This window comes from Phoenix dactylifera, unplaced genomic scaffold (assembly GCF_009389715.1).
Source record: "Phoenix dactylifera cultivar Barhee BC4 unplaced genomic scaffold, palm_55x_up_171113_PBpolish2nd_filt_p 000859F, whole genome shotgun sequence".
Lineage (NCBI taxonomy): Eukaryota > Viridiplantae > Streptophyta > Magnoliopsida > Arecales > Arecaceae > Phoenix > Phoenix dactylifera.
In genome coordinates this window covers 93,545-108,935 of record NW_024068222.1, presented here as the reverse complement: position 1 = coordinate 108,935, position 15,391 = coordinate 93,545, and the positions used below count along the sequence as shown (strand labels likewise).

The 15,391-nt window shown below is 38.0% G+C and overlaps 1 protein-coding gene across 1 annotated transcript in view; it reads left to right on the top strand.

Annotated features, from left to right (window-relative positions):
* The first annotated feature begins 434 nt into the window (after positions 1–434).
* LOC103697660 (DEAD-box ATP-dependent RNA helicase 3B, chloroplastic-like) overlaps positions 435–15,391 on the top strand; it is a 33,783-nt gene continuing 18,826 nt past the window's right edge. Inside the window, exons 1-7 of the mRNA XM_008779570.4 lie at positions 435–1,052; positions 1,558–1,694; positions 1,802–2,216; positions 5,834–5,932; positions 6,764–6,988; positions 7,600–7,977; positions 8,393–8,536. Of these exons, the coding sequence (XP_008777792.2) occupies positions 606–1,052; positions 1,558–1,694; positions 1,802–2,216; positions 5,834–5,932; positions 6,764–6,988; positions 7,600–7,977; positions 8,393–8,536 (1,845 nt within the window). The 5' untranslated portion in view covers positions 435–605. The remainder of the gene's footprint in view (positions 1,053–1,557; positions 1,695–1,801; positions 2,217–5,833; positions 5,933–6,763; positions 6,989–7,599; positions 7,978–8,392; positions 8,537–15,391) is intronic.

Below are 15,391 nucleotides of genomic sequence, written 5' to 3'. Positions count from 1 at the left end.
GCACAAATTCAATAGCTACAAACTTTCCGGCCTTAATTACTAGAGTTTTTCTTGATTGGACAGGCTAGATCAATTGTAAGCAAGCAAAATGCCTGGCTCCAGATTATGATTCATCCTCCTCCATTTCTAACCCATGCAAACTTCTCTACTCCTTAATTCTTGTATTGAAATCTGGGCGCTTTTATTGTACTCGCATCGCCCCTCCCTCCCTCTATATATACCACGTCAAGGAAATACCTGGCCAGGCCCAGTGGTCGGGGGCATGCCATTGCCCGGTCAGTTTCACTCCACCATGTGGCCCGCTGCGGGAAACCGAAAAAAACATTTCATTTCAAGGTATCCTTCACTAAAACCCTCGTCCTACTATTATCTCTATAATCGGGCAAGCAAGCCAACGAGGAGGTTCGGAAGGCCATACGTTTGGAAGCCTGCCTTATCCTCTCTCCTATGTTTTTTCTCCTCCCTCCTGCTCCTCCACAGCGAGAGCTTCTCATCGAACTCCATTTGGTACTCTAGGAGAGGGGGTTCCTGAGAGCTCCTCTCTCTCTCGCTCGCGCCCCTGCTCGGTTCGTGGAGCGGCCATAGAAGCCCTAGCAGAGGTGGCCATGGCCTCCATCGTCGGGGTCTCGTCCCTATACCGGAGCCCCTGTCTCGAGCTCCCCAAGAGGGCCCTCTCATACCTCTCCCCCTCCTCCAAGAAGTCCCACTTGTGCGGCCGCAGGGCTTCCGCCACGGCCAGGGGCTGTTGCTGCTCCCTGCAGAGCTCGAGGCCGACGGAAGCGCCTCCTCGTCTGCTCGTCCCCTTGGCTGTGGCCTCGCCTAACTCGGTCCTGAGCGAGGAGGCGTTCAAGGGGCTCGGCGACTTCTCCAAGTCATCTCTGGATGGGGAGGAGGGCGAGGAGGAGTACTACGGCTTCGAGGAGGAGGAGGAGGAGGCGGAAGGCTCCACCGTCGGCAGCAAGGAAGAACTCGCCATTGCCAATCTAGGGTTGCCCGAGCGGCTCGTGAGTGCCCTCGAGGAGCGTGGGATTACTCACCTCTTTCCCATTCAGGTAACGCGATAGATGTAAATTGTGTAGCAGAAAAAATACTGTTATCTTTTTTAATGGGTAATTCTCGAAAGTCGACTGTGGAGATTAAATAGTCTATCGTTGGAGACGACCGAACGGCGCCGCTGGTGCATGATGCTCTGAACTCCATTTATCCATGTGTTTATCAGCATCGATGCACCGTGGCAAGCACCTACAACACGTCGTCTCTTGATGTTGGATTTTTAATTTTATAGAACATTATGAAAGATGGCCATTCCGTTGGTCTGAATGCCTGCCGAGATCGACAGTTGTGGTAAGCTACTAGAACATATTCATTTGGTTTGAGGGATTCTACGTTATCTTCCTTTCCCTGTAACATGGTATTGGTCATTGCCATAATTATGTTATCTCTTCTGATTTATCTATGTTAGGATCGACTGATAGACTCTCGTAGCTAGATGGCTGGATGTTGTGATATTTGCATCTGCCACCGTTATTCCTCACAAGTTCTAGCTGTTTCTCTTAGAGGGCTGTGCTGCTTCCTGCTCTTGAAGGCCGAGATCTCATTGCACGGGCAAAGACGGGGACAGGGAAGACCCTGGCTTTTGGAATTCCCATCATTAAACGACTCACTGAGGATAATGAAGGCCGAAGAATCTCGAGGTTTTGATTCTATTCCCCCTTTGCTTTGCAACTGTACGTTATCTTGCATCAACGACTTGCTTTTGTTCGTATTTACTTGTTTGCTTATTTGCTTTGCCTGCTTTCAGTAAGCAAGGTCGTCTTCCCCGGGTCCTGGTTCTAGCACCAACTAGAGAGTTAGCCAAGCAAGTGGAGAAGGAAATCAAAGAGTCAGCACCGTATCTTGGCACTGTCTGTGTCTATGGAGGAGTTTCTTACAACGTCCAGCAAAACACACTGGCTCGTGGCGTTGATGTGGTAGTGGGGACTCCTGGTCGAATTATCGACCTGATTGATAGCAACAGCCTTCAATTGGGAGAAATTCAGTATTTGGTTCTTGATGAGGCTGATCGGATGCTTGCTGTTGGATTTGAGGAAGATGTGGAAGTGATATTGGAAAAACTGCCATCAGATCGTCAAAGCATGCTATTTTCTGCAACAATGCCTGGTTGGGTGAAAAAGTTGGCCAGGAGATATCTGAATGATCCCTTGACAATCGACTTGGTAACTCTTCTGGTGCTGTTTAATTTGTTTTGTAATGATTTTGTGCCCTCTGCTTGTTTCTATTCCTCCTGATTTTCTTCCATCCTCGATGTCAGATGTGTAAACCAGGTTCTGACACAGAAAACTTTTTTGTAATTTAAGCTTCGCATGAACCCAGTAATTGTTTAAAGATAAAAATAATGCATTTGTTATTTAAATGCTTGCTTATACATGACAAGTGGTAAAAAAAACTTTTGGGTTTTTGTTGGATACTTTCAATTGTAAGAAAAGGAAAGGCGATTACAATGTTTCGTAACCATGGGTGTTGGCATGCCTTTGTGCTAAAATGCATTGCATGCGGTTTAAGAGATGTTGTTGCCCAAGGAGACAACCCAAGAGGGGGGGTGAATTGGGTTTTAATTAATTATTGACCAATTAAAAATAAAGTGAGTGATTAACTAAATCTATTGCAAGTGGATTAGTTAGATCACTGATGCAATGAATGAAGAGAGAGAAAGAGACAAAGACCAATACAAACACTGAGAGGTTTATAGTGGTTTGGTGCCAACACTTGCTCTTACGTCCACTACGCAAGCCGCACTTGGGAGTTCACTATAATCCCTAGGATTACAGCCGGTTGTTTTTCAAGCTAACAACCAAACTTGTTGTTTTCACGAGATCACAACGAACTCGGTCAGTTTTGACAGGCTCACCGACTAGAACTAAATGATTGTTTTCCCGGGGTTACAATCAAACCCAGTTGGTTTTTTCCAGTTCACCAACCACAACCTTACACCGTTGGTTTTAATCTTGGCTCACCAACAATCCTAACTAGCCTTGATTCAACCCCTTGACTGAATCAAGAAGTAAAGCAAGAGTTTAAGTTTACAACAATAAAGCTTCTAAAAAGCAGATTTAGGGCAATATAAACAAAGAGGAGTTAGAAGCCCTCAAACAGATTTGAGTTGTTGATGTGGGGCTTCTCGATTTCTGAGTCTACTCTTGAGTGAGTCGGAGGATGAGGAACAGTCGGTAGGCTTTAATGCAAAGGAAGCTTTTTTAATTGAGTTGAATGCACTTCTTCCTTTTTTTTGCTTGGATTCACTCTACGGATGCTTTTGGGGGTTGAAAACCTTTAATGCTCAAGTGGAATGACTCTCTTGTTATCTACTACTGTTCACTTTGGTTATTTAAGTGATCACCTTTGAAAAATAGCCGTTAGAGACTGATTTGGAGCCGTTCTGACCCATCTGCACAATCTGACAATGTATCCGTTGGGATCGGAGTCAACTCGCACGATCTGGAGTCGACTCGGCTGTTACTGGAGTCGACTCGTACTATACTGGAGACGACTCGGCCACTGTTCCAAATTTGAATTAAAGTATATGCCTTGTCCTGGAGTCGGCTCGGACCAAACTGGAGTCGACTCGCCAACAGCTGGAGACGACTCGGGCACTTAGGAGTCGGCTCGTTCTCAGGAATCCAGAGAACCCATTTTCTGATTTTTTTCCTCGAGTCGACTTGGGTTAGCTTGGAGTTGACTCGGCTGACTTGAGAGGCGACTCGAGATTTTCGAGAGACGTCTCGCTCTCAGAGACCGAAAAATTAATTCTCTGTCTTTTTGAACTGATCTGCCTCGGAGTCGACTCGGGCCTTGCTGGAGTCGACTCGACTAACTTGGGAGTCGACTCTGGATCCAGTGGAGACGACTCAATATCAGGTCTTCAAAGGTCTTCAAAAATCAACTCTCTGTCGTTTTCACTGTCTTCTTCTGGGAATCGACTCGGGACCATCTGGAGTCGACTCGCCAAGCACCGGAGTCGACTCGCAACCTTTTGGAGTCGACTCGCTTTCAGGGTCGAAAATCCAACGTTCTGTCTTTCTATCTGTTCTCAGTGGAGTCGACTCAGGACTATCTGGAGTCGACTCGCCAAGCACCGGAATCGACTCGCAACCTTTTGGAGTGGACTCGCTCTCAGGGTCGAAAATCCATCGTTTTGTCTTTCTGTCTGTTCTCAGTCGGAGTCGATTCGCAAAGTTTCGGAGTCGACTCGAGCTTGTGCCAAAACCTTGCAAGCGTGCCGGAGTTGACTCACAGTGTCCAGAAGTCGACTCGTGATGCAGACTTTGGTTCAGACAGAGTTCAATACTTAACCAAAAGACTCTGAACCAAAGCTCAAGGCACTTAGACAGAATTTAATAAAGATTTCCCTGAAACACTAGATTGAATTCATTAGAACAACATAAAATATACTCAAGTGCTTTGAACTCATCAAAAACAATTGGGGGAATACTCAATCACTCCACAGATGTAGCTCTTAAACAGATAAATATTTGTAATGCATCATAAAACCATACTCATACATATAAAAGAATTTTGTGATGGTTGCCTGAAAATGCATTATATGTATTGACCAAGTATGTTTTCTTGTTATAAATTTAATATTACTTTCCATCTCAAGTAACAGATTAGGATCTTGGAATACTTGAATGATCATGGACATGCTAGCTTGCTGCAAAATGCATCTCTTGACAGTCCGATTCTGTTTGGAAGTTATGGTGTGAAAAGCTTTGGCAACTAAGCATGTTAGTTTTTCTCTTGTAAATGTTTGTCGACAATTCTAGGCTGGTAGATGTAAAAAAAGTAAAGTATGCACTCATGGACTCAGATACATGAAGATTGAGGTATCTGCTAAAACGAACTCAGTTCCATAGATGGGTTGATTTAGCCTGGAGCTGTTATAGCTTATTGTAATAAGTAATGGCTTATTCTAAACAACTTGTTCTGATTGGCTTGTTCAACCAATAAAGGACTATGTTGTCACACATTGCAATTTGTGTTTCTTTTCTTTCATTTTCCCAATCATTTTGTGTTCTTTTAGTTATAAAACATTGTTCAAATAAGCTACAGCATGGTCGTCATAAAATGATGATATGTAACTTGAACTCGGTAGGTTGTGATTTTGTATTGTATGTGGGCTTAGTTTATACACTATCTCATTCATTGAATGCAGTTAAAATTTATTACAACTGAAATATATGAAATGCTAGAACCCGAAAGTATTCCTTTCTTCTCTTAGTTTTTTGAAGTTGATCAAATAGTTCAATCAAGAGTTCAGGGTTCTCTATTTCTTGACATCTTATACCTCCAAAACTCTGGTTGGAACAACAGTTTATTATTTCTGAAGTTTGTTAGCCATTGCTTAGTATTTCTATACTTGGCAATAGCTGAAGCCATACTATTATGTAGTTGAAACACATTTGGATAGCTAATTTAGTAGATTCTGGGAAGCATTGGATTACATGAGGATTTTGAAGATTCTTGGCTTCTTTGTTACAGGATTAAAGTTCAAAGAATGATGCATAATTTGAATGTAAAATTTCAGCTGTTTTTCATATCCCTGTATCTTTTCTAGGACATGTGTATTCTGATATTGTGATTGTACCATACACACCCTGTTTATGCGAAGCAATAGTTGACTTAGTGTTATTTATATATGCATTCATGCATACAGAAATACACACCTAATACATATATGCCTTTGTTTCACTTGCTTATAGAATCTTTGTCTATCTTTGTTTAGTTGTGCACCATAAAATATTGTTAATTCTTCTTGTGTTTCTATATTTTCATTTAGGTTGGTGATCAAGATGAAAAGCTAGCAGAAGGAATTAAACTTTATGCTATTCCAACAACTGTAACGTCAAAGCGTACAATCCTTAGTGACCTAATAACGGTATGTCTAAAATTGCTAAGATTGACAGTTTGTGCTCATCTCATTCATGTTGCTTACTTGTATGGGTTCAGCTTTATCATATGCTAGATGGGATGGTCATCTTAGTTATGCTTTACTCATGTATTAGGAATAATCAACTTTTTTTTTTTGATTTGAATCAATAATTAACTTATTGTGATCTTACTTGGAGATCTGCAGGTTCTCTATTTTCATGTTTAATGTTGAGCGATATACTTGGCACTTATTTCTTGATAACCCTCATTTTGTACAGTATTTGGGAAGATTCAGGAAATTAGTTTATCACACTATTTGTATAAAACATATTACATTATTAGACTCTAGTAGGTCCTGTCCTCTTTGTCTTTCTTTTTCATTCCTTAACCATATGATTTAGCTCCTTTGCTAATTCACTTGCTCCACAAACCTCTGCCAAATACTGCTTATGGATCTATCATGTTTTGTTTAGTTTTAATGGCCCAATCAGCTTATGTAATTGTTAGGCTTCTTAGAAAGTACCCAATTGTTGAGGGAATCCTTCACGGGGGCCATATAGAGTTCCTGGAGAATACATTACCAAAGCAGTCTTTCTCTCTATCACACACGCAGACACATATAGAGAGATGCATGCTCACACTTATACCCTCATGGTCAAGGTTTGCTGTACCGAGTGATAGTTTGTATAGATACTGATTTGCTTCCTGGAACCATTTTGCACAGTTTTTTGTTTGATATTCAGTCATCATGAGAAAAACTGAACTTTCTTTTCTCGCAAGAGGAATATGTTTTCTTTTTTAACTACAGTAATAAATTGCTTACTTCTTACTTTCACAGGTATATGCAAAGGGTGGGAAGACCATGGTTTTCACTCAAACAAAACGCGATGCTGATGAGGTATCCATGGCTTTGACTAATAGTATTGCATCTGAGGCACTTCACGGGGACATATCTCAACATCAGAGGGAGAGAACATTGAGTAGTTTTCGCCAAGGAAAGTTTACCGTGCTTGTTGCGACTGATGTGGCTGCTCGTGGTCTTGACATACCAAATGTTGATCTGGTAGGTTTGCTAAAATAGTCTCAGTTTGTCTGTCTGCCATAGCCGTATCTGTAATATCAATTATATTCTAATGTTGCTAACGAACGATTATTATTTTTTTCCTGTCGAGCTCTGAAAAAAGGTGCAAGCTTGCCAATTCAACATTTTATAGATAGTTTCATTGTGTTTATTCAACTGGTGATTTGAAAACCTCCATTAGCTGGTCCAGGGTAGCTATGTTATGTGAGCTATTTTTGAGGTTATGCATATCATGTTTTCAGCATTTGGCTGTAAATTCTTTCCATTTGCTTGTTTAACTGCATGTTAATATTTATTTTCACTTTGACTAGCAGGCTAATTAATTATTGGAGGGCCCAGATCGATCAACTTTTAACACCTTAATGATTTTTTGTCAACCAATGATTGCTTTACTTTGACATTTTAACATTAAGTCATGAGTTTTGTTTAATAAACTCAATGCTTTAAGTTTATAAACCGCAGGCATTTAATTATTTTGGATGACAGCCAGGGTCAGCCAATATATACTAAGTCTCCATTCGCATGCTGCCACTTTACCTTTCTCTATAAAAGTATGCTATTAAGTGTTTTAAAATTTGTCTTCGCTTTTGCAGATTATTCATTATGAATTGCCAAATGACCCGGAAACCTTTGTCCATCGTTCTGGTCGTACTGGGCGTGCTGGGAAAGAAGGCACGGCCATCTTGATGTTTACTAGCAGCCAAAGGAAAACTGTTAAATCACTTGAGCGTGATGTCGGATGCAAGTTTGAATTTGTAAGCCCACCACTGATGCAAGAGGTTTTGGAGTCATCAGCGGAGCAAGCTGTTGCAACTCTGCGGGGTGTCCATCCAGAGTCGATACAACACTTCCTTCCAACGGCTCAAAGATTGACAGAAGACCTGGGAACAAATGCTCTTGCTGCTGCATTGGCACATTTGAGTGGATTTTCTCAACCACCTTCATCTCGTTCTCTTATCAGTCATGAGCAGGTAAAAGATAATCATGTTTTGGGTTTTTTATAATTTCTCAGATATATCTGTATTTCTTTCAATTTATGTGATCTTTGTCACGTTGCAGCATGTTTTTCCATCCTGGTCCAGTTAGCACTAAGTAGACATTCCTACTTTCTTTGTGCATTCTTAACTGGTAAAGTATGAGTTAGAACTGGTTTGACTTGATCCAACTATTGGTTCTTAGAGAATCATCCAGCTCCAAAAACTTATCAGATCAGGCTACAGACTATACTGTGCACTGTACCATCGTATATGAGCATAATGGAACATGGTGCCTGTATGCCATGTGAACTAGCAAGCTATATACTGAATTATCATGCATTTGTTAATTTAGTTATATCTTCATGTTTTCTTGGAAAATTTTCAGCTTCAGCTGTCCTATCATTTGCAGGGGTGGGTGACATTACAGTTAACACGTGAACAAGGATACTCAAGAGGGTTCTTTTCTCCAAGATCTGTTACTGGGTTTCTTTCTGATGTTTATCCTGCTGCTGCTGATGAAGTTGGCAAAATTTACTTGATTGCAGATGAAAGGGTTTGTATTATACTGGAGAGCAGTTTACTCCTTTTGCCTTTTCCTGGTTCTGATATTTGCTGTTGGCTTGTCTTCCTCAGTTTCTACTACATAATTGATGAAGCAGATCCAAGCTGATAATTTTTATCATCTTTCTAATTTTTAATACATAATTTTCACTAAATCAACAAAATGTGAGCTTCGGTTATGCATAAGTTTGCATGTTAATGCACTGATCCATTTTGCTGGCAAAGATATTAGCACTTTAGCAGTAAGTCTTTTTGTTGCCCAAGGTGACAACCCAAGAGGGGGGGTGAATTGGGTTTTTCTAAATTTTTGATGCTTTAAAAGTTTTCTTGTTAAGAGCTGTGGAAGCTTTCTTAAGTTACTTGTGTGAACTTACCCTAGAACAAGAATCAAATATAAAGCAAGAATAAATACAAGAACAAGCACAACACAAACAAGACAATGTATAGTGGTTCGGTGCACTCCAAGCACCTACGTCCATTCTCCAAGCCTCTCCTTGGAAATTCACTATAATCCCTCAGATTACAGTTGGATTGTTTTCCGGGCTCACAATCCAAAAACCTTTACATTTTGGTTTTCCGGGATCACCAAAAAACCTATGTTGGTTTTACGGGCTCACCAACGAACCTTCACAATTGGTTTTACGGGTTCACCAACAATCTACGTTGGTTTTACGGGCTTACCAACAACCTACGTTGGTTTTACGGGCTTACCAACAACCTACAATGTTGGTTTTACGGGCTTACCAACAACCTACAATGTTGGTTTTACGGGCTTACCAACAAACCTTACAACAAGAGTAATAAGTAAAGAATGAAAGCTCCTAAAAGAGCAAATAAGGCAATTATAAACTACAAAGAAGAGTTTAGAGAATGTTTATCGCTTTGAAGGAGCTATTCTCTTCTTTGTCAAGCTTGCTTCACTTCACAAGGGTTGGCGGAGCTATTGATGACTCTTTGAAACTGCTCAACCACTTCCTTTTGGCTCTTAAGATGAACCAATTGAATGAGGCTTGCTTATCTAGGGTTTTCTCTTGAATGTGCTTCTTGATTTCCAAAAGCTTGCTTCCTCTGATGAATACTCCCTCTTAAATACTTCTCCAACCTCCAAATAGACCTTCCTAACCGTTGGATTGAAGAAACTAGCCGTTTATAGCCGTTGGGAGTCCAAAAAGTACTTCTGCACAACTAGCCGTTATGCTTCTGCCCGTGCTTGGGTCGACCCAAACTTTCCTGGGGTCGACTCAAACCACTGTTAATCAGACTTGGGGTCGACTCAACTTTCACTGGGGTCGATCCAACTTTCACTGGGGTCGACTCATGCTACATTGGGGTCGGCTCTCTCAGGAAACACAGAACCTTATATTTCAGCCGTTTTTCACTGGGGTCGACTCAACTCTTTTTGGGGTCGACTCAAGGTTGGGTCGACTCAAGTTCAGTTAGGGTCGACTCAAGGTAGGGTCGACTCAAGTTCCATTGGGGTCGACCCTCTCAGTCTCAGGGATTCCAGAGACTTGTTTTCTTGAGGCTTGAAGATGGGGTCGACTCAACTTTCACTTGGGTCGACCCAAGTGCTGTTCATCCGTGCCATAAGTGCTAGAATATGCTAGAATGTTTCTAAAACGTGCCAGGGTCGACTCTATCTCTTCTAAGGTCGACTCCTACTCTGTGCCAAGTGTTTCAAAAGCGTGCCACTTCGTTCCAAGGCGTGCCAAATATATCGGGGTCGACTCTAACCATATTTTTCTGCACTTTGAAGGTTAGTTATGCACATTGAAACAACAATATGATATTCCAAGCAAATTACGATGCATGGCACAATAGAGTTTCATACCCTTAACAGTTGAAATTACCGAATTGCCCTTTTAGGTATTTTTAACGTGAAACTTTGCCAAAATGGATTCTTGAGCTTTCTACCATTCTCTATTACAAATTTTATCTCGTTATTAATTCTTGAGAGTGGTTTTGACCATATATTCTTAATGTATCGTGAATGTATCGAGGGTGTGTCATTTATCAATGATGTATCGAATATTTCTTCCTTACTCACTTATGTACTGGATTAATTGAGTTAATAGCATTAGCACTTCCATATGGCCTCAATGGCTTTGTAAGCATCAAAATAACACTAGGATCCTCAATCTTCCCCTTTTTGATGATTACAAAACATTGAGTATAAGCAAATTGATATTCATATGGGAAGTAAGGTTTAATGTATAGGAAATGCTTTTGGTGTAAAAGTTTCAAATAGTCCAATTTAGAGAATGTATCAATGAACCAAAAGCTCCCCCTATCTTATCCTAATGAATTTTAGCTTTGCTCCCCCTTAAAGCAAGAGTTTCAAGCTATGTATCGAGGCAAGGAAAATCTCTATGATTATGTGCCAGATTTAGATTTTCTCTTTGTCAAATATCTCCCCCTTAAATGTATAATACATGTTTTCCCCGTAAGCATACAATATATACCTTTTATATTTTCTTCCTTATACAGTCTTTGTTTATAGAATTATCTTTCTTATAGAATTTGCTTCTAGTTTCTCTCTTATACTTTCTCCCCCTTTTTGTCATCATCAAAAAGAATGAATATCAATGGATAGTATTGTAATGACACAAAGATCATGAGTAAAAAAAAAATGTATTTCATCATCTTTGCCAAAAGTATAATATTCTAGAGAAGAAATGCAGACAATAACAAAGAGTAGATACTGGTCAAAACAAATACAAAATCTAGAAGACACCAGTCATAATGAACATGCTTCATTATGAGCATATACTCAGATATTTTTTCCTTTTTTTTTTTGACAATATCAAAAAGATTGCAAAATAATGAAATATTAAGCACAAGACAATATTTCATTCATTGCATGCCAAATTATTGCAAGAATATGAATTATGTGACTCAAGGCAATACTGTTAGGGCAAGATAATGAGTATAGGTCAGAGCCAATTAATATAGTTTTAAAATTATGATTGGATCACATCAAAATCAAGGATGAAAAGTTTGGCTTTAAAAATGAGATATTTAAGATGTGAGCCAGAAGAGATCTCTAAATATAGATTCCAAAGATAGTTTTCAAATCAAGTGTAGATGGAATCTTTTTCAAGTTATTTCAAGGAGTATCAAGAATAATATTCAAAGAAGGCACGAATGAAAATCCAACATTTTTTTTTAAAATATATTAAGTATATAGCAAAATGAGAGCAATCTAATTAATTTTCAGAGTATAGTATAAGAGCAGATAAAGATCAAAACTTATATACTCGAAAAATATAAGATTATGTTGAATCCTTAATTCTTAATGACTTCAAAGTTCTTTCATGATATAAAAGTATTGGGGCATAGATACCAAAACATGAATTTATGTAATATAGGATACATAAAATTCAAGGCTTTGAAAGTTCTTTTAGAGTTTTTTTTTTTAAAGATTTTATTTTACTCCTTTTAAGATCATAGCATCAAAATCAATTAAAATGAATTGGTTCAGGATTGAAACACTAAAGTGCAACCCAATAAGAACTCATAAGTAGATTCCAAGATAAATTTTCGATACTAAGACAGATGAAATCCTTTTCAATTAATTTTCAGAAACAAATGATTTACTGATGAATATAGATGGAAATCCAACTTTCAAAAGATATTCAATGAAGCACAAAGTTTAATACCACTTTACATTTAGTATTCTTTCTCTCATCTTTAGATGTGAATTTACACGATTAAGTTCTATATGATCTCTCCCTCTGAAATTTTCTTTCTTCCCCTTAATTAATTATCCCATTTGAGAGTTTAGAGTTTGAAGATAATTTTCAATAAAGAGATTGAGTATTTAAAGCTTGCCCTCAAAAGATGCATTTTCTTTCAAACTTTCTTTTCTTCTATAATATCAAGAATGTAGAGTGATCCAGAATTTTTTAAAATTTATAGCAATCACTCTTTTTAATCTTTCAAGAATAAATTATATTTCCTCTTAATTTTTTTTTTGAATATGTATGGAAATATTAATCAGAAAATAATTCTTTTGAAGCTCAAATTTCTTTCAAAAGTAATTACATTTTCTTTCCTATAAGAATTATTGGAGTGAGTTGAAATATTTTAAGCTTTAGGATCATTAACTCTCTTCTTAAAAATAGCTTTTCTTTTTAATGATAGAAGCATTTAATTATGCAGGAGTGTATATTCAAAATATTAATTTCTTAGTTATAGTTTTTCAGCAATATATATATGAAGCACGATAAATCTTTTTAATATCAAAATAACATCATATGTTTAGAAACATTTGTTCGCAATCAAGATCATTGAAAAACACATCATTTAGACCAATTTTAATACACTTATAAGATAAAAAATGATATATTTTAGATGCGTATCGGAGCAAACAACCAAGGTATCAAAATTAATTCTATTTTTCTTAAGCTGTAGTTTTTATCTAAGAATCATAGGAAATTATTCTCCAGCATGATGCAATCTTTGAAGCATATAATGAAAATTACAAAAATGCAAAGATATAAGCATTTTATATGGAGTTTAAACTTTTTCACTAGGTCATATTCTGAATTTCATAAGAATTTTCAAGGAGACTTTCAAAATTTATAATTTGAGATATATATCTTCTACATTATAGCTCATCTTAAGTTATTAAGATTGAAAATACATATTTCAATCATATCAGAGCACACTCAGAATCTTTGTAGTTTATATTGAATTTTGGTACAAATTGGAGCAATTTATTATGTACCAATGTTAGGCAAGATGAAGGATAACTCAGAAATAATTCATTCTGCCTAATTCGCAAATTTAGATTATTATTTTCTTTTATTTTGCAGAATATATTCACTAAAACAAAATGATTTTGTTGTTGATAACATGTTTCAATCAAATTATCTAGGCATGAAGCATTACAAATTATATTTAGGAAAGATCTTTGTTATTTGAATATTGAAAACACATAATTCAAAACATCATGTCACATGCAAAACATAATATGCATTAAGTCATAACATCATGTATTAAAACATTAAGAGCAAGCATGTCAAGAATCAAAATCAATTCTTTTCAAATAAACTCTCCCTATATAATTCTACACTGATTTTATCCTTAAGGTGTGTTTTCAAGTGATCGAAACTTCATTTAGCTTTCCACAAGCTTCTTATATACTTTCATTTATCTTGTCATTCATTTTCTTATTTTTGAATTTCTTCCTTTAAGCACTCAGTGAACATTCTAATCTTCATTTCTTTTTGGTTTTACTTTTCTATGCTTTATACTCTATTTGCTCCCTATCCGGTAGAGTTGGAAGGGGCACGAGGTACTACCACTAGCCTCCCTCTTGTGTCGTCCCTAATATGCCCTACATCGAATAGTTGGGTCAAATAGTACCGGGTGCTACCACTAGCCTCTCCATTGGCACCATTCCTATGATGAGCAATATAAAAAGGTTAAACTGTTTTCTTTAAAAATGTTCACTCCAAACTCTCCCTGTTTAAATATAGTTTATTACAGATTTTATCCCTTCTAAAGGAATGCTCACATAGCTCTTACAAATGTGCTGAATATATTATGCTTATTTTGCTTTTACTTAAGATTGGAGTACTTAGTTTTATTATCTTAACAGATTTTTATTAGTCTTTTGATATCAATTAAATGTGATTCATTAGAATTAGTTTGATATCTTTACATATAAGCACAAAATGATCATACAATTTGGCCTACAAGCTTGAGGATGATAGTGGTATTTTGATGATTAATACAATAATCAAGAGTATGTTACAAGTTAATTCGATACATCATTTATAAGTCTGTCACTCTCAGTACATTAGTATAATAAGATAAAGATGCATTTCATTGTTTATATGGATGAATCTAACCTTAAGTTGCAGCAAAGTGTGGATTGAGTCGACCCCGGCACATCAAGAAACCATCTGGCACACTTCTGCAAAAATGGCACGGATGAACAGTAGTTGGGTCGACCCAAGCAAAGAATGAGTCGACCCAAACCTCAAGCCTCAAGAAAACAGTTCTCTGGAAACCCTGAGAGGGTCGATCCAAATGAAACTTGAGTCGACCCAAACTTGAGTCGACCCCAAGTTAACATGAGTCGACCCAAAGGCAATGACATTCAAAAATAGGTTCTCTGGAAATCCTGAGAGGGTCGACCCAAGTGGAAGTTGAGTCGACCCAATTGAACCTTGAGTCGACCCAAAAAGATGTTGAGTCGACCCAAGTGAAGGAAGGCTGAAATGCAAGGTTCTGTGGTTCTGAGAGGGTCGACCCTAGTAAAGGTTGAGTCGACTCAAGTGAAAGTTGGGTCGACCCCAGTAAAAGTTGAGTCGACCCAAGCACGGGCAGAAGCATAACGGCTAGTTCTGCAGAAGTACTTTTTGACCTTCCAACAGTGAGTAACGGCTAGTTTTTGAATTCTAACCATTGGGGCTTGTCCAATGGATGAAGGAAACTATTTAAAGTGACACTATTCATCAGAGAAAACATCCTTTTGCAAAATATCAAAGATTACACAACAAAGACAAGTGCCCTAATCTTCTTCATCCAAGTGCTTCATTCAAGAGTCAAAAGAAAGTGGTTGAGCGAATTCCAAGAGATATTAAGAGCTCCATCCACCCTTGAAGAGTGAAGCATTCTTGACAAAGAAGAGAGAAGTCTCATCAAGCGATAACTATTCTCTAAACTCTTCTTTGTAGATTATAAATGTTATATTTGCTCATCTAGGAGTTTCAACTTTCTTCTTTCTTTTATTAATCACCTTGTAAAGGTTTGTTGGTGAGCCCGTAAAACCAACGGTGTAGGTTTATTGGTGAACCCGTAAAACTAATTGTGAAGGTTTGTTGGTGAGCCCGTA